We start from the raw sequence: 23,111 nt of genomic DNA on the forward strand, positions 1-23,111 counted from the left end.
GTTATTGATTTAGCATTAAAAAGTAACTCTGGAAAGTTTGGTTCTTTACCTATATGTAGCTATGAGATCTTTTGAAATGAAAATTAAGGGAGTACACGGTCTTTTTCATTAAATCACTAAGCAGTAGGTTTGTTTTTGACTACCGTCTTTAAGACAAGTTAATAATGCTGCAAAGCAGATTAGCAGTTCGGGGTGAAAAACAAGTTAATAGGTTTATAGTTTTGGGGTCAGGCTTTTACTGTTAATCTTGGGTTCTTGGGTAAGAGCAGATCCTGGAAATCAAAGTAAAATGTCTTTTTTTAGTTTTATTTCACAGCCTTTAGAAACAAAACCCATCGGAGCCAGGGGCAAAGGTGAAAAAATTCGTAAGCTAGGATCTGGGTGGAGCACTAACGGTTTTTGCACTGCTCAGATCTGCTTGCATCTTACATTAAATTCACGCCATCCTTGTCACAGCTTCTTCAAGATTGGGGTTGGTCACAATTTCTAGGGGAAAACCTGGAAAAGGAACGTTAGAGCGACACACAGATATACACACCCTCTCCTGCAGCTGATCCCAAGGCTGTAAATAATATTCATCATCTTCCTCTCACAGTGTCCTAGATTCCTGTCACCCTTGACTAACTCTCCTGCTGTTCTAGGTGGCTTGCCTTAAAAAGCTTGAAAGTCTGAAGCCCTGAAGCTGGAGTTACTGTCATTGGCCATTCACAGTTACAACCTGGCATGGAAGTACACCAGCTCACTGGGGCCAGTACCACCAAGGGAACATTGCATCGACTTTCCAACCTCACTCCGGGGAATTGTGCAAAGTCCTACTCTAGCTCTTCTTTATAATGATGTATTATCACATCTACCTGGTCTCCTCTGTCTGAATTGTCTATTTCCATTTCTGTGTTAAACCTTTCTGCAGTCTCAGTAGCACAAATGGTTTGCACTAGGCTGCTAACGAAAAAGTTGGCAATTCAAACCAACCCAGTGGTGCAGTGGAAGAAAGGCCTGGCAATCTACTTCCATAAAGATTGCAGCCAAGAAACCCTATGGAGCAATTCTACTCTGTAACACATGGGGTCATCATGAGTCAGAATTGACTCAATGGCAACAGGTTTGGTTTTGGGTTTTTTTTGTGTGTGCGTGTGTGTGTATACGTTTCTTGGGGGCTCCTGTAACAAATTACCACAAATTTGATGACTAAAGACAACAGAAATGTATTTTCTCAGAGTTCTGCAGGCTAGATGTATGAAATCAAGGTTCCAGCAGGGCCATGCTCCTTCCGGAGGCTCTAGGAGAGAATCCTTCCTTGCCTCGTCCAGCTTCCGGTGGTTCCTGGCATACCTTGGGTTGTGGCAGCAACACTCCAATTTCTGCCTTGACTTCTTCTCTGGGTCTCTGTGCTTCTCCTCTGTATGTCTTATAAGTACACTAATCATTGGATTTAGGGCCCATCCTAATCCAGGGATGATCTCATGATCCTTACTTAATTACATCTACAAAGATCCTTATTCCAAATAAGGTCACATTCTGAGATTCTGGGTAGATACATTTGGGTGGGGGGAGGGCACTATTCAGTCCACTACAGTGTCCATCTTAGTCATCTTTGCCGCAAGCAATTTTATTACCAATCCTTTGGTTCATTTTCTTTCTTTCTTTTTTTTTTCATTGTGCTTTAAGTGAAAGTTTACAGTTCAAGTTAGTTTCTCATACAAAAATGCATACACTTGATTATGTGACCCTAGTTGCTCTCCATGTAATGTGACAGCACTCTCCCCTTTTCCACCCCAGATTCCCCAGGTCCATTCAACCAGCTCCTGTCCATTTTTGCCTTCTCATCTCACCTCTGGACAGGAGCTGCCCATTTAGTCTCATGTGTCTACTTGAGCTCAGAAGCACTCTCTTCACGAGTATCATTTTATGTCTTACAGTCCAGTCTAATCTTTGTCTGAAGAGTTGTCTTCGGGAATGGTTTCAGTTCTGGGCTAAGAGAGAGTCTGGGGGCCATGTCTTCTGGCGTCCCTCCAGTCTCAGTCAAACCATTGAGTCTGGCCTTTTTACTAGACTTTGAATTCTGCACCCCACTTTTCTCCTGCTCCATCAGAAACTCTCTGTTGTGTTCCCTGTCAGGACAGTCGTTGGTGGTAGCCAGGCACCATCTAGTTCTTCTGGTCTCAGGCTGATGGAGTCTCTGGTTTATATGACCCTTTCTGTCTCCAGGGCTAATATTTTCCTTGTGTCTTTGGTGTTCTTCATTCTCCTTGGTGGTTCATTTTCTTTAGAACAATCTTTAGCATTCTTTGCCACATCATACTTAAAGCACTCCACTCAACTCAGTTAGCACCAAATCCTGATCTATTAGCTTTTTAGCTAAACTGTTTTCATTAACTTCTTAGTGATTGCTCTAACCAAAACACCAAACCCAGCGCCATCGAGTCGATTCCGACTCATAGCGATCCTATAGGATTGCCCCATAGAGTTTCCAAGGAGCACCTGGCGGATTCGAACTGCCGACCCTTTGGTTAGCAGCCGTAGCACTTAACCACTACGCCACCAGGGTTTCCTGGTTGCTGTAGAGATTGCAATACACATCCTTAAATTTTCACAGCCTGTTTAGAATTAATACTGTAACCACCTAAGATGTAGAAACATTCCAACTATGTGGGTCCACTAACCCCTTCCCTTTTATGCCACAGTTGTCATATGTATTACATCTGTATACATTGTAACCTTCATAAGGCAAAGATACTTTTGCTATTATGTACTTCTTTTAAAAGTCAGAAGGGAAAAAATAGTGTTTCATATTTACCCAGTTATTTACCATTTGCCATGTTCTTTATTCTTTCCTGAATATTTGATTTTCCATCTGGTATCATTTCCTTTCAGCCTGAAGGACTTCCTTTAGTATTTCTTGTGGTGCATCTCTGCTGGCAATGAATTATCTTAATTTTCTTTTATTGAAAAAAAATTCCATCATTCCAGATGAATTACTCCATCATTCTGGAAAAATGTCTTAGCTGGATTTAGAATTCAGGGTTGCAAAGTTTTTCTTTTGACACCTTAAAGATGTTGGTCTTCTGTTGTATTAGTTTCTTTGGGGCTGCTATAACAAATTAACACAAATTTGGGGGCTTGGAACAATAGATACTTATTTTTTCACAGTTCTAGAGGCCAGAAGTCCAAAATTAAGGTGCGAGCAGGACCACACTCCCTCCAAAGGCTCTAGGGGGAGAGTCTCTCCTTGCTCTTACAGCCTCTGGAGGCTCCAGGGGCACCTTGGCTTGCAGCTTCATAACTACAATTTCTGCCTCCATTTTCACATGGCTTTCTTTTCTGTGTCTCTGAGTCTTCTCCCTTATGTTTCTGTGTTTCTCCTTTTCTTATAAATATGCTTGTCAGTGGATTTAGGGTCCACCTGGTTCATCCAGGATGATCTCATTTTGAAATCCTTAGCATAATTACATCTGCAAAGACTCCTTTTCCAAAAAAGTTTATATGTGCAAGTACCATCAGCTAGGGTTTGGAGTATCTTTTTAAGGTCGATTCAACCCACTACATCTATTGTCTGGTTTCCATGGTTTCTAATGAGAAATTAGTAGTCATTTGAATTGTTGCTTGTCTGTATGTTCTTTGTCATTTTTTTCACTGGCTGCTTTCAGATTTTTCTCTTTATCTTTGGTTTCAGCAATTTGACTATGATGTGCTTAGGCCTGGTTTTCTCCATGTTTATTCTGCTTAAGATTTGTCAACTTTGAACCTAAAAATTCATGTCTTTCACCAAATTTGGGGAAACGTCAGTCATTTCTTCAAATTTTTTTCTGCCCTATTCTTTCTTCTCCTTCTGGATATTGTCCCACATGTCCCTGAGATTCTGTTCATGTTTTTTTCCCATGTGTTTTTCTATGTCTTCTGCAGATTGGATAATTTTATTTGATAACTTTTTTTCTCTGTCATCTCTACCATGCCAGGGAATTTTTAGTTTCAGATATTGTATTTTTCAGTTTTAGACTTTCTATTTGATTCTGTTTTTATACCTTCTATTGCTGCATTGGAAACCCTGGTGGCATAGTGGTTAAGTGCTACGGCTACTAACCAAAGGGTCGGCAGTTCAAATCTGCCAGGCGCTCCTTGGAAACTCTATGGGGCAGTTCTACTCTGTCCTGTGGAGTGGCTATGAGTCGGAATCGACTCGACAGCACTGGGTTTCATTGTTTGATATTGCTGCATTGCAGTCTCCTGAATTTTTATTCATTGCAAACATATTTTATTTTTTATATCATTGAGTATAGTTATAATAACCTCTTAAAAGCCTTTGTCTACAAATTTCAACATCTGGATCATTTCAGAGACGGTCTCCATGTCTGGTGTCATCTAAGAGATGGTCTCCATGGACTGTCTTTTCTCTGGAGAATGGGTTATATTTTCCTGTTTCTTTATTTGTTAGTTAATTTTGGACTGGGACTGTATCCTGGATTTTCTGAATGTCATGTTTGTTATATTTTTCCAAAAATGTAGTTTTTTTTTTTTTTTTTAAAGCAAGAATTGATTGGATTCAAACTGGAAACTCTGCCTCTAGAGCATCAACTCAGACTCAGTTCAGTTATTTCATCCTTAGCTGGGCTGCTTGCAAGGACCCTGGTAGTGCAGTGGTTAAGTGCTTGGCTGCTAACCGAAAGGCCAGCAGTTCGAATTCACCACCCGCTCTACAGGAGAAAGCTGTGGCAGTCTGCTTCGGTAAGGATTTAGTTTTGGAAACCCTGTACAGTAGTTCTACTCTGTCCTATAGGATCGCTATGAGTTGGCATTGACTCAATAGCAACGGGCTTGGATGGGTTTGGGGCTGCCTAGAGTCTGCTCTGTGCATGCGTGGTTTGGAGTCATTTGAAGTTTACACACAAAAATTGGGACTCCTCCTCTGTGGCTCTCTCCTTTCTGGGTTATCCTTCAGTTTGTAGCAACATGGTTGCCCTGAGTTTGTCCTCTGGTTTTTCAGGCCGGAAGACTGAGAACTTTGCAACAGAGTTTTAGCTGCCTTGCGCAGCACCAGCTGCATCAACTGCAATGGGAACTACCACCCTTGAGTCCTTTAAGTCTTCAAGGTTAGCACACTGTTCTACCCAGGAGGCAGTATTCTTTGTGATTTACTGTCTTAGCCAGATTTGGGCAAGGCGGGGGAGGGGATGTAGACTTTCCCTTGGCCTTTTCTACTCTAATAGTCCTTATTCCATAGGTCAAGGAATTAATGTGAAGGTTTTCCCAGATTGCTAAGATATACAATCTAACTACACAGTTGAGTTCCAAGGAAATGATTGCCAGGCGTATCTGTAGAGACTTTGGACCCACTGTGAGAAAGACCTGGGTCAGGACTCCAGTGTCCACCTGGCCTCCAAAACCTCTACTCTAATGATGAGTCTTTGATGGTGCTTTAGTTTTGGAACTTGTGGTCTGCCTCTCAGCAATTCGTCATGGTAGTTCTAGCATATTACCTTATGTAATGTGTGTTGTCATTTTTCTCAAGAATCTAAGCACTATCCCACTATGAGGATCAGTTCCAGGGTCCCTTGTCAGGGTGTTAAATGTTGAGTCATAGGTGAGTGTCCTCATATCAACAAATACTCCTTTAACCAGACAAATATTTCACCACCTTGCCCGTGGTTCAGCACCCTCAGTATACTCCTGGTTCTCTCTGGTACATGTTAGCCTGGTCCTGCAGCTCCTTGGGCCAGTAACGCTTTTCCACTCCTATCAGGACCAGCACTTCTCCAAATGGGTCATGCTGAGACTTAATGCCACTTATTGGCCTAGCGGCCAGGAGGGGAAATGAGAGAAGATCTTGAGTAAGGCAGGTATTGTTTTGCAGGGCATCTGCCTCAGTTGAGGCGTTTGTGTAGTTTTAGGCAACGGGGAGGCTGCTGCTGTCCTCCAGCAAGAGGGAATGGTTCACTTCTTTAAGCTCAAGATGTTCAAGGGGATCCAGGAGCTAAATGTCCTTGCGTGCATCCTCCCAGTTATGCCTATCCCACATCTCAGAATCCCACTTCTTCCTTCTCAGGGGCCTGACTTTGTGTAGGAGATTTGCTGAGGCTGAAAAGTTAGCCATTTCTGAAATTCGACTACTCTTATAATGAGTCCTCTGCCTGGTCTTCAACACAATTTGCTTCTAGCTAGAGGAGATCACAGACTTTTTAAAAGCTGCTAAAAGGGCCTTCTGACTTTTACACCTTTCCTTAAATTGGCGACTGTCTGAACTGAACCTGTCATTTTCTCTCTTCAAGGCATCAGCAGCATCCAGCAGCAACAAGCTAGTTCCATAGTCTTTTAAATTATTATTTCCTCTAGATCGCAGAAGCCATTGCAACCCTTTTTGACTGTATCCATTTCCAGTTTACCACAGGTGAGTATTTTAGTAAAGGCAATGCTACAGCATACCAGGTGCAAACAACACTTCACTTACCATCAGTAATTGTTGCTGCTGTTGGCTGCCATTGAGTCAGCCCCCAATTCATGGCAACCCCATGTCTTACAGAGCGGAACTGCTCCATAGGGTTTTCTTGGCTGTAATCTTTACAAAAGCAGTTCTGTAGGCCTTTCTTTCATGGAGCCACTGGGTGGGTTCCAACCACCAACCTCTGGGTTAGCAGTCGATCACAAACTGCTTGCACCACCTAGGCTCCTCCTTCAGTGATTGTTGTTATTGATGTGTGTTGTTGAGTCCATTCCAACTCATAGAGACCCTGTATGACAGAGTAGAACTGCCCCCATAGGGTTTCCATCAGTAATAAACAACAACAATAAAAAAAAAGCCAAACCCATTTTCATCAAGTCAATTCTGACTCATAATGACCCTATAGGACAGAGTAGAACTGCTCTATAGGGTTTATAAGGCTGTAATCTTTATGGAAGCAGACTGTCACATCTTTCTCCCACAGAGCAGCTGGTGGGTTCAAACCAACAACCTTTTAGTTAACAGCCAACGCTTAACCACTGTGCCACTGGGGCTCCTTTCCATTGGTAACAGGGGTCCTTATTTCCATCTGGCCAGCAAGTGATCAAATTCCAAAATTTCATTCTTGGATTCTTCTTCCTAGGACTACTGCCAGTTCCAAATGTCTTAGGTCGCATTCTTAAGAAGCAAACTCTGAAATGAGAATTTGTGTGCAAAGAATCTATTAAGGAAATGTTCCCAGGAGAAACTGGAAAATGAGTAGGGGAAGCAGGACAGGTGAGGGGAAAAGCAAAGCAAGGGCATGATCTGAGGCAACGTCTCATGGAAGGTAGCTTCAGCCTGATCCCATGAGGGAACTTTGGAATATAAATTATGCTTAATAAACAGAATATAAAACATTACTAAAAATGATGAAGAGAAACCAGGTAACTGGGAGCTCCTAAAAATCAAACACCTACGCTCATCTAAAGACTTCACCAAAAGAGTAAAAAGACCACCTCCAGATTGGGAAAAAATTTTCAGCTATGACATCTCTGACCAGCGCCTAATCTCTAAAATCTATATGACTCTATTAAAACTCAACCACGAAAAGACAAACAACCCAATCAAAAAGTGGGCAAAGGATATGAACACGCACTTCGCTAAAGAAGATATTCAGGCAGCTAACAGACAAAAGAGAAAATGCTCTCGATCATTAGCCGTTAGAGGAATGCAAATTAAAACTACCATGAGATTCCATCTCACTCCAGCAAGGCTGGCATTAATCCAAAATCACAAAATAATAAATGTTGGAGGGGCTGCGGAGAGATTGGAACTCTTATACACTGCTGGTGGGAATGTAAAATGGTACAACCACTTTGGAAATCTATCTGGCATTTTCTTAAAAAGTTAGAAATAGAACTACCATACAACCCAGAAATCCCACTCCTCGGAATATACCCTAGAGAAATAAGAGCCTTTACACGAACAGATATATGCACACCCATGTTTATTGCAGCACTGTTTACAATAGCAAAAAGCTGGAAGCAACCAACGTGTCCATCAACAGATGAATGGTTAAATAAATTATGGTATATTCACACAATGGAATACTGCACATCGATAAAGAACAGTGACGAATCTGTGAAACATTTCATAACATGGAGGAACCTGGAAGGCATTATGCTGAGTGAAATTAGTCAGATGCAAAAGGACAAATACTGTAAAAGACCACTATTATAAGTTCTTGAGAAATAGTATAAACTGAGAAGAACACATTCTTTTGTGGTTACGAGAGGGGGGAGGGAGGGAGGGAGGGAGGGTGGGAGAGGGTTATTTACTGATTAGTTAGTAGATAAGAACTACTTTAGATGAAGGGAGGGACAATACTCAATACAGGGAAGGTCAGCTCAACTGGACGGGACTAAAAGCAAAAAAGTTTCCAGGATAAACTGAATGCTTCGAAGGTCAGCGGAGCAAGGGCGGGGGTTTGGGGACTATGGCTTAAGGGGACTTCTAAGTCAATTGGCATAATAAACTCTATTATGAAAACATTCTGCATCCCACTTTGAAGTGTGGCATCTGGGGTCTTAAATGCTAACAAGTGGCCATCTAAGATGCATCAATTGGTCTCAACCCACCTGGATCAAAGGAGAATGAAGAACACCAAGGTTACACGATAACTATGAGCCCAAGACAGAAAGGGCCACATGAACTAGAGACTTACATCGTCCTGAGACCAGAAGAACTAGATGGTGCCCGGCCACAACCGATGACTGCCCTGACAGGGAGCACAACAGAGAACCCCTGAGGGAGCAGGAGATCAGTGGGATGCAGACCCCAAATTCTCATAAGAAGACCAGACTTAATGGTCTAACTGAGACTAGAAGAATCCCGGCAGTCATGGTCCCCAAACCTTCTGTTGGCCCGGGACAGGAACCATTCCCAAAGACTACTCATCAGACATGGAAGGGACTGGACAATGGGTTGGAGAGAGATGCTGATGAAGAGTGAGCTACTTGTATCAGGTGGACACTTGAGACTGTATTGGCATCTCCTGTCTGGAGGGGAGATGGAAGGGTAGAGAGGGTTAGAAACTGGCAAAAGGGTCATGAAAGGAGAGACTGGAAGAAGGGAGCAGGCTGACTCATTAGGGGGCGAGTAAATGGGAGTATGGAGTAAGGTGTATATAAGCTTATATGTGACAGACTGACTTGAATTGTAAACTTTCTCTTAAAGCACAATAAAAATTATTAAAAAAAAAATATGCTTAAAGTTTGTCCTGACTTGTTGCAAGGGAACTGAGCTTTTATACTCCCACACCATTCAATCACTGGCTAAGACCCACCTTAGGGTGGGTGGCTATAAATTCCTGGGCACTTTAGGTCCCTGGGTAGTGCAAAGGGTTTGCATTCAACTACTAACCTAAACGTTGGCAGTTCGAACCTACCCAGTGGCATTATGGAAGAAAAGCCTGGCAATTTGCTTCCATAAAGATTACAGCCAAGAAAACACTATGAAGCAGTTCTATTCTGTAACACATGCGGTTGCCATGAGTCAGAACTGACTCAACAGCAGCTGGTTGTTTTTTTCTGACACTCTGGGCCTGTGAACAAAATAGCGCCAATAGCCCAAAAGCAGTCCTTTAAGGAGAGTCTTGGATATGGACTGTTAGGGACAAAAACAAAAGACACAGAAACTGGAGGACGGGCAAACAGAAACCATAAAATGGGGTCTGGGTGGAGCACCAGCAGTACCCACTACCTGTTCCTTACCTCTCCTGTCCTCCTTACTCCCTTGCCTTACTTCCTTGTCCCCACTTTCCTTAGTTATCTAGTGCTGCTGTAACAGAAATACCACAAGTGGGTGGCTTCAATAAACAAATTTGTTTTCTCATAGTTTAGGAGGCTATCTGAAATCTGAAATCCAGGTGCTGGCTCTAGGGAAAGGCTTTCTCTCTGTGTTGGCTCTAGGGAAGATCCTTGTCTCTTCAGCTTCTACTCCTTGCCTCCTTGGTAATCTTCATGTTGTGTGGCATCTACCTTTCCCCATCTCTGCTTGCTTGCCTCTTCTTTATCAACTTATTTTACATCTCAAAAGAAATTGGCTCGAGATACACCCTACACTAATACTGCTTCATTAACATAAAAAAGATAAACCCATTGGGACTATAACCACAGGTATAGTGGTTAGGAGCTACAACATATATTTTTGGGGGACACAATTCAGTCCATAACACTAGACTAGAACAAATAATTTTGGAAAAGCTATGAGATCTGTCAGAAATTTTATCACCAAGGCAGGGAGAAAGACTTTACCTAGCACCGAGGCTAGGCACTATTCTATTGTGATTCATGTGAAAGAATAAAGTTACTACCAAAAAACTGAAAATAGCCAAAATGCCTAACTGTATAGCAGCAATTAAGTAGATTATGTACGTTTATAAGTTGGTCATTTTGAGAACCAAGGTGCGCCTGTCCCAAACCATGGTATTTTCAATTGCCTCATATGGATGCAAAAGCTGGATGATGAATAAGGAAGACCAAAGAAGAATTGATGCCTTTGAATTAGGGTGTTGGCAAAGAATATTGAATATACCATGGACTGCCAGAAAAAATAACAAATCTGTCTTGGAAGAAGTACAGCCAGCGTGCTCCTTGGAAGCAAGTATGGCAAGATTTCGTCTCACATACTTTGAACATATTATCAGGAGAGACCAGTCCCTGGAGAGGGACATCATGCTTGGTAAGGTAGAGGGTCATTGAAAAAGAGGAAGACCCTTGACAAAATAGATTGACACAGTGTCTGCAACAATGGCCTCAAATATAGCAACGGTTGTGAGGATGGTGCAGAATCAGGCAGTATTTTGTTCTTTTGTACATAAATAGGGTCTCTATGAGTTGGAATTGACTTGACAGCACCTAACGACAATAACATAAGTTGGTAGGTTATTTAGCCACTTAAAACTATGTTTCCAGAGAACTTTAAGTGACATTGAAAAATGCTCAGAGTATAATGTAAGTGGAAAAAATCAGGATGTAAGTTGATATGAAAATTCCCATCTCTTACCTGCATTACTGTACAAGACTCTATCACCATCTCTCTAGTCTCTGCCCCTCCGATCTGATCTCTACACTGTAGCTAATCACCTGTCTACACTATAAAGTTGGTGCTGCACATTTCTCTCAGGATAAAATCCAAATTCCTTTTCAGGGTTTACATACTCCTCTCTGTGGTCATACCTATCTCTCCAACTACATTTTTCTCAACCTTCCACCTCATATCCTATTCTCAAATTTATATCCCCAACCCAGATATTTCCTCTAAGCTCCAGATGTATACAGACAAGTGACATCTCTCGTTGGATGTCTCGTCGTTGTTAGTTGCCATTGAGTCATGGTGAGACCATGTACAACAGAACTAAACCTTACCCAGTCCTATCCCATCTTCATGATTGTTGGTATGCTAGTCTATTGAGTGCCTTCCAACCTAGGGGGCTCATCTTCTAGCACTATATCAGACAATATTCTGTTGTGATCTACAGGGTTTTCACTGGCCAATTTCTGGAAGGAGACCAGGCCTTTCTTCCTAGTCTGCCTTAGTCTGGAAGCTCAGCTGAAACCTGTCCACCAGGGGTGACAGTGCTGATGGCAAAATTTCTAGCATCATAGCAACATACAAGTCACCACAGTACAACAAACTGACGGTTGGTGGTGGATGTCTCATAAACCAAAACAAAACCTGTTGTCATCAAGTCAATTCTGACTCATGGTGACCCTATAGAATAGGGTAGGACTGCCCAATAGAGTTTTCAAGGCTGTGATCTTGACAGAAGCAGACTGCCATGTCTTTCTCTCTCAAAATGGCTGGTGAGTTTGAACCACCGGCCTTTCGGTTAGCAGCAGCATGACGTGACCACTATGCCACCAGAGCTCCTCGTATGTCTCATGGGCATCTCAAATTTAACATATGCAAAAATGTTAAATTTTTTAGAGCTCTCACTTTAACATTGAACTTCTGATTTCTTCCCTTCACCACACCAAATTTCATTCTATGCTGATCTTTCGTAATTCAGTAAACGACACCTCTACTTATCCATTCAGCAAAGCCAGAAATTCAGGAATCATTCTTTTGTTGTTGTGGCTAAGAATATACACAGCAAAACATACACCAATTCGACAATTTCTACATGTACAATTCACTGACACTGATGACATTCTTCAAGATGTGCAACCATTCTGACCCTCCTTTTCCAAATTGTTTCTCCCCCATTAACATAAAAGCATGGCTGAGATATCATTCTCGAGTTTTGGCTCCTTGCTAACTTCAGCTTGCACTTGACCCCTCCTGACCTCCCTGATGCCTCACTATGTCATGATATTTCAACCTCTCAGCATGCACTTCTTTTTTTTTTTTTTTTTTAAGTTAATTTTTATTAAGCTTCAAGTGAACATTTACTATTCCAATCAGTCTGTCACATGTAGGTTTACATACATCTTACTCCCTTCTCCCACTTGCTCTCCCCCTATTGAGTCAGCCCTTTCAGTCTCTCGTTTCGTGCCAATTTTGTCGTCTTCCCTCTCTCTCTATCTTCCCATCCCCCCTCCAGTCAAGAATTGCCAACACACTCTCCAGTGTCCACCTGATTTAATTAGCTCACTCTTCATCAGCATCTCTCTCCCCCCCGCTGACCAGTCCTTTTCATGCCTGATGATTTGTCTTCGGGGATGGTTCCTGTCCTGTGCCATCAGAAGTTCTGGGAAGCATTGTCTCTGGGATTCCTCTAGTCGCAGTCAGACCATTAGGTATGGTCTTTTCATGAGAATTTGGGGACTGTATCCCATTAGTCTCCTGTTCCTTCAGGGGTCCTCTGCTGTGCACCCTGTCAGGGCAGACATCGATTGTGGCCGGGCACCAACTAGTTCTTCTGGTCTCAGGATAATGTAGGTCTCTGGTTCATGTGACCCTTTCTGTCTCTTGGGTTCTTAGTTGTCGTGTGACCTTGGTGTTCTTCCTTTGCCTTTGCTCCAGGTGGGTTGAGACCAATTGATGTATCTTAGATGGCCACTTGTTGGCATTTAGGACCCCAGGCGCCACAATTCAAAGTGGGATGCAGAATGTTTTCATAATAGAATTATTTTGCCCATTGACTTAGAAGTCCCCTCAAACCAAGTTCCCCAGACCCCAGCCCCTGCTCCACTGACCTTTGAAGCTTTCATTTTATCCCGGAAACCTCTTTGCTTTTAGTCCAGTCCAATTAGGCTGACCTTCCTTGTATTGAGTGTTGTCTTTCCCTTCACCCAAAGCAGTTCTTATCTACAGATTGATCAATAAAAAGCCCTCTCCCTCCCTCCCTCCCTCCCCCCTTTGTAACCACAAGAGTATGTGTTCTTCTCCGTTTTTTCTATTTCTCAAGATCTTATAATAGTGGTCTTATACAATATTTGTCCTTTTGCAACTGACTCATTTTGCTCAGCATAATGCCTTCCAGATTCCTCCATGTTATGAAACGTTTCAGAGATTCCTCACTGTTCTTTATCGATGCGTAGTATTCCATTGTGTGAATACACCACAATTTATTTACCCATTCATCCGTTGACGGACATCTTGGTTGCTTCCAGCTTTTTGCTATTGTAAACAGAGCTGCAATAAACATGGGTGTGCATATATCTGTTTGTGTGAAGGCTCTTTTATCTCTAGGGTGTATTCCGAGGAGTGGGGTTTCTGGGTTGTATGGTAGTTCTATTTCTAACTGTTTAAGATAACGCCAGATAGATTTCCAAAGTGGTTGTACCATTTTACATTCCCACCAGCAGTGTATGAGAGTTCCAATCTCTCCGCAGCCTCTCCAACATTTATTATTTTGTGTTTTTTGGATTAATGCCAGCCTTGCTGGTGTGAGATGGAATCTCATCGTAGTTTTAATTTGCATTTCTCTAATGGCTAAGGATCGAGAGCATTTTCTCATGTATCTGTTGGCTGCCTGAATATCTTCTTTAGTGAAGTGTGTGTTCATATCCTTTGCCCACTTTTTGATTGGGTTGTTTGTCTTTTTGTGGTTGAGTTTTGACAGAATCATGTAGATTTTAGAGATCAAGCGCTGGTCTGAGATGTCATAGCTGAATATTCTTTCCCAGTCTGTAGGTGGTCTTTTTACTCTTTTGGTGAAGTCTTTAGATGAGCATAGGTGTTTGATTTTTAGGAGCTCCCAGTTATCTCAGCATACACTTCTAATTGGCCTTTCTCTGACTATAACCTAGTTCAAATTACCAAGAGAGAGAATCTGATTGATTCAGCATTTTTCCTACTGGTTTCTCGATGTCCTGAAGGGAGATTGAACTGTCTTGTTGGTTCTATAGTTTCATCAGTTTCTCAGCATACCTCCTGTCCTCATGGAATTGGTAAAGAAAAGTGTTTTGCAAGGTTTTTCAAAACCTCATCATCCCAGCCAAAGTGATAAGACATGAACAGGTACAGGTAGGAAGTATAGAGCTCTAGACTAATATTTATTTATTTAATTTTATTGAACTTTAGATAAAGGTTTACAGAATAAACTAGTTTCTTATCAAACAGTTAGTACACAGTGTTGTATGATATTGGTTAACATCCCCACAACATGTCAACACTCTCCCTTCTCAACCCTGGATTCCCTATTACCAGCTTTCCTGTTCCCTCCTGCCTTCCAGTCCCCGCCCAGGGGCTGATACACCCCTTTAGTCTTGTTTTGCTCCGTTTTGCTCCGTGGGCCTGTTCAATCTTTGGCTGAAGGGTGAACCTCAGGAGTGACCTCATTACTGAGCTGAAAGGGCCATACTCTCTGGGTTTCTCCAGTCTCTGTCAGGCCAGCAAGTTTTTCTTTTTGAGTTAGAACTTTGTTCTACATTTTTTTCCAGCTTTGTCTGGGACCCTCTATTGTGATCCCTGTCAGGAGCTCTAGACTAATTTAATGGTTGTTGGAGGGCTCTGAGTATGTCTGCTTTTGTGCCCATATACTGAGTACTTAATGTGAGCTTTTTTTTTTCACTTCTAAGCTTTTTACTTGATTTCTTTTTTAATAGAAGCTTTATTGAGATACCATAAAATTTAACTGTTTAAAGTATACAATTCAGTGGTTTTTTAGTATAACCAGAGTTGTGCAAACATCATCACTGATTTTAGAGCACTTGGTTCTTTTTAAAATTTTTGTTTTCAGCTCTCTGCTGAACATTTCAAATGATGTCCTTTATCTCCTTGAGCACAGTAAACGTAGTGATTTTAAAGTTGGAGTTAGATTACTCCAGTATCTGAAGCCCCTGCAGGTCTGTTTCTAATGTTTGTTGCTTCTGCTGATTTTAGTTCATGTTATTTACTTGTGTGCCTAGTTACTTTTTAGTTGTGTGCTAGATATTTTATCTGTAAAATTGTTTGCAGAAAAAAATTGAAGTCTAAGATGGTGTTGTACTCCAGAGGGATTTACCTTTGGTCTGCCAGGTACCTGTGAGCACTAGCCTAATTCAGAAATTTTGATTATTTGAGGCAGAAGTACAAGCCCTGTGAGGCATGTCAACATCAGACCAACCTTTATTTATGGGGTTTAGCCCTTTGGGGTCCCAACCCAAAGGGAGTGATTTTATCTGGGTCTCTTCAACCTGCCTGTGGCAGGCCTGGGTGCCAATCCGTGTGCTCTTAGCCCTGGGAGTCTGTCAAAAGCTCAGCTCTACATTTCTGTTACTCCCTCTGGGATCAACAAATGCTTCTGGAATAAAATACCAGAGTTGCCTGCCTGGGCCTCCATCCTCCCCTGAATCCTGGCCTGGTAATTCTTCACTATCTTATAGTTCTCAAGTTGGCTCCGAGCAGATGTCCTTAATGTTTTTTGTCCAGCTTTTCCTCTGTATTAGGACCAGTCTGAACTACCTAATCTGCCATCACTGAAGCAGAAGTTCTTTCAGTTTTGTTTTTAACTAAAAATATACTTGTTCATCATACCAAGAGAACATCTCTAGTATCACAGTGGGTTAATATATATACAGTCTATAGCCCACAAACTCCATCCTCCCTTTGAAGGTCCTTTATGGCACGATGAGCCCAGACTTGTATCTCAGGTGAGGCTACATGCTAAGTCTGGGTGTTCAGGGGCCAGCTAAATTGTCTTACTCCCTGCCCTCATGAAGCTTGCCATCCTTCTTCACCTTCCCAAAGCTTCAAATCTTTGTAGGCCAATGTTTCCACTGAACGTTCACTTGCCCAGTCCTTCTCAGCTGGTCTTTTGAGTTGCTAAGATCATCACTTCAACTGTCCTTCCCCTGACTAAACTCTTTCCCAGCCTCTTCACCATCCTCATGGGAAAGTTCAGTCTTGGCCTGGCATAGGCGGCCCTGCCTGGTCTGGCCCTGTCCACCTCTCCAGCCTCATGACCATAAGTCATTTGCTTTCAGCTATATCTCAGTTTCCGAATGCATCTGTTTGGGCACATACTAGTGTGTCCTTTAAGTCTCAACATCACCTCCTCTAGGAAGTCTTCCCTGATTCTCCCAGGCTATGTCATCCTGAATTGGCATTGTTTCCAGGTCTGTTTCCCACTGGAGCAAGCATTAAAAGGCAGGGTCAATGCCTCATTCATTTCAGCCCCCCCAGCACTTGGTGCTTCATAGGTGTCAATTTATGTGGAATGATCTCATTTCCCAAGTTCCATGCATCCCCCTAATTCATTGCCATTTTCATCACAGTCTCATGGATTCTTTTCCCCAGGAAACCCGGTCATTTTTCTAGCTCTTAATAGGAGGAGGCATGCCAGCTGCTTATTCACCCTACATCCCCCAGACAGTAATCAATGCGGTGTCCTCACTGGTACCCAGCTCACAGACCTGCGTGACACCATGACTGAGGACTGCCACCTGCTGGTGAGAAGGTTTCTTAGCGAGCCAGGTTAGGGCTGGAGGAGTGTATGCTGACTCCTGGTGATTCCACGTGTGTCAGAATAGAACTGTGCCCCATAGCATTTTCAATGGCTGCTTTTTAGGAAGGAGGTCACCAGGCCTTTCTTCTGAAGTGCCTGTGAGTGGAGTTGAACCTTTAGATTAGCAGCTGAGCGCATTAACTATCTGCACCACCAGGGATTTAGGAGGTAAGAGTATGTTCTTTGCGTGTGTGTGTGTGTGTGTGTGTGTGTGTGTGCGCGCGCCATGGACTCCTTTGGAGTTCCACAAAGAATATGAACCTCTACTCAGAATATTTTCAAATATAATAAATAAACACATATGATTATGAAGGAAACCAATCATAATAAAATACAGGTATCAAAATAATGCTAAAACTATTATATGTGACATACAGATATATTACTAAGACAACATATATTAATATGTGATTTATTATAAATGATATATATATTATGCACACACATATCACATTTTACACACACTCACACACGAGCCCTGGTGGCACAATGGTTAAGCACTCAGCTGCTAACTGAAAGGTCAGTGGTTCGAATCTACCCAGTGACTCTATGGGAGAAAAACCCAGTAACCTCTCTTAGCCACTGTACTACCAGGGCTCCCCCATAAAGATTCCATAGCCTAGGAAACCCTAAAGGGCAGTTCTACTCTGTCCTATGCGGTCACTGTGAACTGGAATTGCCAGCATACAATGACTGTGTACATATATGTTGTTGTCGGCTGCTGTCAAGTCGGCCCTGACTCATGGCAACCCCATGTACAATAGAATGAAATGTTGCCTGGTCTAGCACTATGTTGGACAATATTCTGTTGTGATCCATAGGGTTTCACTGGCTAATTTTTGGAAGGAGATTGCCAGGCCTTTCTTCCTAGTCTGTCTTAGTCTGGAAGCTCTGCTGAAACCTGTCCACCATGGAGGACCATGCTGGTATTTGAAATTCTGGTGGCATAGCTCCCAGCATCATAGCAACATGCACACCACCACAACAGACTGATAGACGGGTGATGAATATGTACCATATTAAATAATAAGGTGTGGCAATAGGTCTAATAACTCCCATGATTTCCAAGTGCTAAAGAACAAAAACGGTATTTTGTAGTCTGCGACAACTGTAATGTGATTTGAAATATCTGTGATTTCTATTGGTGATGACATAGTCACAGGTCCAGCTAATATCAGAGTTTGTTCCCTACATTCATAACGAAAGGAAATGTTTATTTCTGTTAGAGGTTACTAAAATGAAAGACCCAATCTTTTCCTATCCAAGTACAAACACATCCTGGCCCTTACCCATAGATCCCTGGGTGGTGGTAGGTGGAAGGTCCGTGGACTCTAGGTTAAGAACCCTAGTGGTGTTTTAGAGGCATGGCTGACAAAGTCTTTTTAACAGGGAAGAGACAGCCAGTGGTGAAGTGTTTATGTGACTCTTGATTACTGTAATGGGCAGTGGTGTGAGGGGGTGTGGTAGGGACAGCACTTCTAGAAGGGCTGAGTGTGAATGCCATAGGATCACTTTCCAGTGTTGTGAGATTTGGCCTGATACTTTACCTTGCCTGGTGTCCATTTCCTCATCCCTAAGATGCGAATGCCATTGTCTTCCTCATAGGGTTGTTGAAAGGATTCAGCAAGTATCATGGACTGAACTGTGTTCCCCTCCCCCCACCAAAATGTCTGTCAACTTGGCTAGGCCATGATTCCTGGTATTGTGTGATTGTCCACCATTTTGTCATCTGATATGATTTTCCTGTGTGTTGTAAATCCTACCTCTACAGGATTAGAGTACCCGAGGTCCCCTTCTAGGACAGGGGAATATTGATGACAATGGCCTTGCCCCAGAGCTGACAGAGAGAGAAAGCCTCCTCCTGGAGCTGGTCCCCTGAATTTGGACTTCTAGCCTCCTAAAGTGTGAGAAAATAACATTCTGTTTGTTGAAGCCACCCACTTGTGGTATTTCTGTTATAGCAGTACAAGATGACTAAAACAGTAAGTTAACATGTAAAAATTCTTAGGCTCAATGAATGTTTGTTGTTAAATGAGAATAATGTTAAATGTTTATAGAACCCCCCCCAACACGCTCTCACCCACACATAACTTCTTTCAGTAAGCTCTGACCTGCTCTGTGACAGAGGAGTTAGCCGTGTCCTCAGAAGATAGTCAATTCTTTCTTATTATGCAAATGTGGGCACATCTGCCCTGCTCTTCCCACCCCAAGTCCCCAAAGAACAACCCAAAATGCAAAAAAGTTTCTCGCCTTGTTATTTTATTAGAAGCGTATTTACATTCTTGCAGTTAATTTTGCAGACCACGTTTTACAAAAGGTTCGTAGAAAGTTTGGAAACTACATAAAAATAACTTCTATCCTTCATACATGGAAAATATAAGTTAGTTATATTTACTCTGCTAAAAATGGACTAAAAATGAAAAACAGTTTCGCCTGTCCCTTACAGAGAAAATGTTAGCCCTGGGCATGAGGAATACTGCGTGGGTCTTCGCAGCAGTGGGCATTGCACATTGGCTCGGTGGTAAGGCTTGAGAGCTGAGCAGATCCCATCCTGAAAGGCCAGGGGGCTATTAGGGCCCCGGGAGGCCCTGAGCAGGGAAGCAGCAACTCCTGGAAGGGGATTCCGTGGGAATGACTGAAGCCTCGCCTGAACCACGAACCTGGCATTTCACCTAACCCTCATCCTCACACCCCAGGCTGCAAAGGGACACATTGGAGCCAAGGCCCAGATCAGCCCTGCTGGCCTCACTTGGTGGAACTGCTTTATACTCTGCACTCCCAGGGTCTGTGCACCAAAGGGAATCTAAGGGGCTGTTGTTTAACTTGCCCCATTTGTGTGGGCCTGGAAAATGTCCCTCCCATCTGGGTCAAATACCGAAGCAGGCAAGCTGAATGCTCACTAACCTAGGAGAAGCACTGCCCTCCCCTGTACCCCTGAAAGCATCACTATTGCTTATTGAAGACTTGGGAACCCCAAGTCCCCAAATCCCCTCCCCTTGCTTCCTGAGGATCCAGTTACAACCAGTGCTGAGAAAACTTCCTGAGAATTGCTTTAGAAAGACAAAGAATTGACCTCAGCGTTTAGGAATGAAGGAGAAAGTCCTCCTGGGGTGTTACAGTCACTCTATCACCAGTAAAATAGTATTCAGATGCATCATGCCCACATGATTCCTGAAGGGTATTGTCACTTTTTGTGTGTATGTGTGTGTTTTAAGGCAGGTATCTTCCTGAAGAAGCCATACATTTTATATTTGTTTCAATGAACAATTGGAAATCAAGGTGGAAAAAGGTTTTCTCTGTAAATAAACCAAAAGCTGGTTTGAGCAGTTCCTTTTATTGGGTGAGACACACTCTGTGGCCTGTGGGGATCAGAATCTGTGGGAGCCAACTGAGTGATGTGAAAGCCGAAAGATACCACCTGAGACATAGAACCTTTGTTTCTGCCCATGTTCCTGGGGGCAGGGGGCCCTAAGCTTGTCCCTGATGCTTTTTTTTTCCTAAAAAAAAGTTCAGCTGATGACCAGCCTCAGTCTGAAATGTAAGGCTATGCTCCTGAACAAGGAGAGGACACCGGGAAGAGGCAAATAGCTTTCCCGAATCACTGCGGCCAGGTGGGCAAGAGTGAGACAGCAGCCAGCTGCATTGTGAAAGTCTTGCATGGTGAGGAATTTATCCTTGAACAGAGGATCCTGTGTGGGGGCCAAAATGAGGCTGGAGTGCAGCCTGCGCCTTTTCTGTGCCTCTGGTGCCAACGCCCACCACTCTCCATGGCAACTGTTCCTCCTAATACACTCAGTAGCACAGGTTCAGGCAGCAAACGTGATCCAACCACCCGTGTCCAAGAGACCCAGGGTGGAGGCAGGCCTCATTTATGCCAGGGGCCCAAGTCTCTCGTGTGCGTGTGTGTGTGTGCACGTGCACGTAGGAGGGACATGAGACACCTGAGACCAGCAGAACTAACATTTTGGGCCCCCCTCCCCTAGCTGCAAACATAGCCTCTTCTCAAGTGGAAGGCAAACTAGGGGAGCTGGGAGGATGAGGGCACTCGCCGAGCAGCTGGCTGCAGGCTAGGCTCCAGCACGAACTGAAATGGTTGCTCAGGGCAGAGAGTTGTCTGACACTCTGCAGGTAAGAGCTGAAAGCCAGCTAGGGTTAAAATATGGACAAGCCATGATGACGATGACTTCAGCAGCAGCACTTTGGCCCCTCAGATAGTGAATCTGGTGTTTTGGCAAACAGGAGGGGCCTTAAGGCCACAGAATACCCATTCCTCCTGGACCCTGACCCCACCAACTGGCATTAGGGTCAGGCCTCAGAGAATGAAATGTCCCCTTCTACAAGCACGTGAGCATCAGGGACACTGGGACAGGCCTGCCAGGCACAGCTGAGTGACACAGGGCAAGGGGCTGGGTTTGAGCTGGCACAGAAGCAAGAGGAAGGTGGGTCCTGAGTTACGTGTTCACAGAGAACGGGGGGCCCCAGAGGCCCACCACCTGCCAGCCACAGTCCTGGGTGGCTGTTAAGAAGCATCTGCAGAGCTGTGGGGGAAGAACTTGGTGGCCTTGCTTGGGGTGGGAGGGTTCAGGCACTCTGCTTCCTCACTCAGTTTGAAGAACATCTCCTGCTCCCACTTCTTCTGGTTCAGCTCTTCTTCCAGAGCCTGGGAAAGAGAGACGGCAGATGGAGCACGGTCAAGGAGCACCGTTTGATCCCACAGGGCACAGGTCTCCCAACCACAGGACCCCACACCTAGTGGCCTCCAGAAATTTCCCTCCCAAGCCTTAAAACAAACAAAAAACACTGTTGCTACTGAGGTGATTTCAACTATTGGTGACCCCATATGATAACAGAGTAGAACTGTGCGCTCCACAGAGTTTTCTTAGCTGTAACTTTTCCAGAAGCAGATCACCAGGCCTTTCTTCCACAAGGCCACTGGGCAAACCATTTGTGTCACCCAGGAACCTCCTAGGCCTCAGTACTTGGGTAACTGAGTCTTCCCTGTTTCCTTTCCCTGAGCCCATCCCCCAGAAGGTAAGTACCACTTCCTCCTTCCTCCTGCCCCATCCACACAGGGATTTCCTGTGCACCAAGGGATACAGCTTGGGAAAGTGCCAGTCTAGATGGGGTTGGGGTGGGAGGAAGCAAACGCAAATCTGCTGGCAGGGAAATAGCCAAATTAATAAGAAAACCCCAGAGGTAGAAAATGAAGAAAGCTTTAACAATGAGAGGGTTAGAGACATCAGAGTCACACAGTGCCTCCTAAGCAGGGCACCTCTGTCCTGCACAATCACCGAGGAGATTTTTTTTTTTTCAAAACAGATGTGCCTTTGCTGAGTGTCTGAGATTCTGATTCTGGAGCTTTGTGGAAGAATCCTGCCATTCCATACCAGTTGCTTTCACATCAATTCTGACTCATGGCGACCCCACGTGTGTCAGAGTAGAACTGAGCTCCATAGGGTTATCAATGGCTGATGTTTTGGAAGTAGGTCACCAGGCTCTACTTCAAAGGTGTCACCGGGTGGACTTGAACCTCCAACCTGTCAGTTAGCAGCTGAGCATGTTGACTGAACCACCCAGGGACTCTGGGGTAGGACCACGGGGTCTCTATATTGTAAATGGTCATTGGGTCACTCTGAGGGGCATGTCTATTTGAAAAGCACTGTGGGAGCTTCCCTTGGGTACGCTGAGTTAATCCAGATGAACTGAACTCTACCAGAAGAATTTCTCAAGGAGCTCTAATAATAAACATTGAACTTAGAAAGGAAGAAGAGTGTAACAGAAGGAAGATGGTTTTATAAGCTTTATTATTACCAGCCTTGTGGCCTTCATATGTTACCTTTCCTCTCTGAGTCTGTTTCCTCATCTGTAAAATGGCAATATCGCTACCTACCTTTTAGGGCTGTCGTGAAGATTAGGTTAAAAAATGATGGGTCATAATTACTGAGCACTTCCTATGTGCCAGGCACTTTGCTAAGTGTGCTACATCTTATTTAATCTTTACCCTGTAAGGTAGGTATTATTATCATCCTCATCTGAGAAACTGAGTCTCAGGTTATATCACTTGCCCAAGGTCACCCAGTTAGCTGTGGGTAGAGTTAAGATGAGAATTTAGGATTAATTTCAGAGTTCAACCTCTGTAACACTGAGCTCCACTGTCTCTCAGCCAGATATCAGCAAAGCTGGGTACACAGGATGTACCCAGTAAATGTGGCTTCCATTACCAAGGGGCATTTGACTGGCAATCAGCCAGGGTTTAGAGAT

General features: G+C 43.5%; 1 protein-coding gene across 1 annotated transcript in view; it reads right to left on the reverse strand.

The window, feature by feature from the left end:
• Positions 1-12,909: 12,909 nt before the first annotated feature.
• STK10 (serine/threonine kinase 10) overlaps positions 12,910-23,111 on the reverse strand; it is a 168,214-nt gene continuing 158,012 nt past the window's right edge. The window contains exon 19 of the mRNA XM_003404657.4: positions 12,910-21,510. Coding sequence (XP_003404705.1) covers positions 21,370-21,510 — 141 coding nt within the window. The 3' untranslated portion in view covers positions 12,910-21,369. The remainder of the gene's footprint in view (positions 21,511-23,111) is intronic.

The sequence above is a fragment of the Loxodonta africana genome, chromosome 2 (assembly GCF_030014295.1).
Source record: "Loxodonta africana isolate mLoxAfr1 chromosome 2, mLoxAfr1.hap2, whole genome shotgun sequence".
NCBI classification, from domain to species: Eukaryota; Metazoa; Chordata; class Mammalia; order Proboscidea; family Elephantidae; genus Loxodonta; species Loxodonta africana.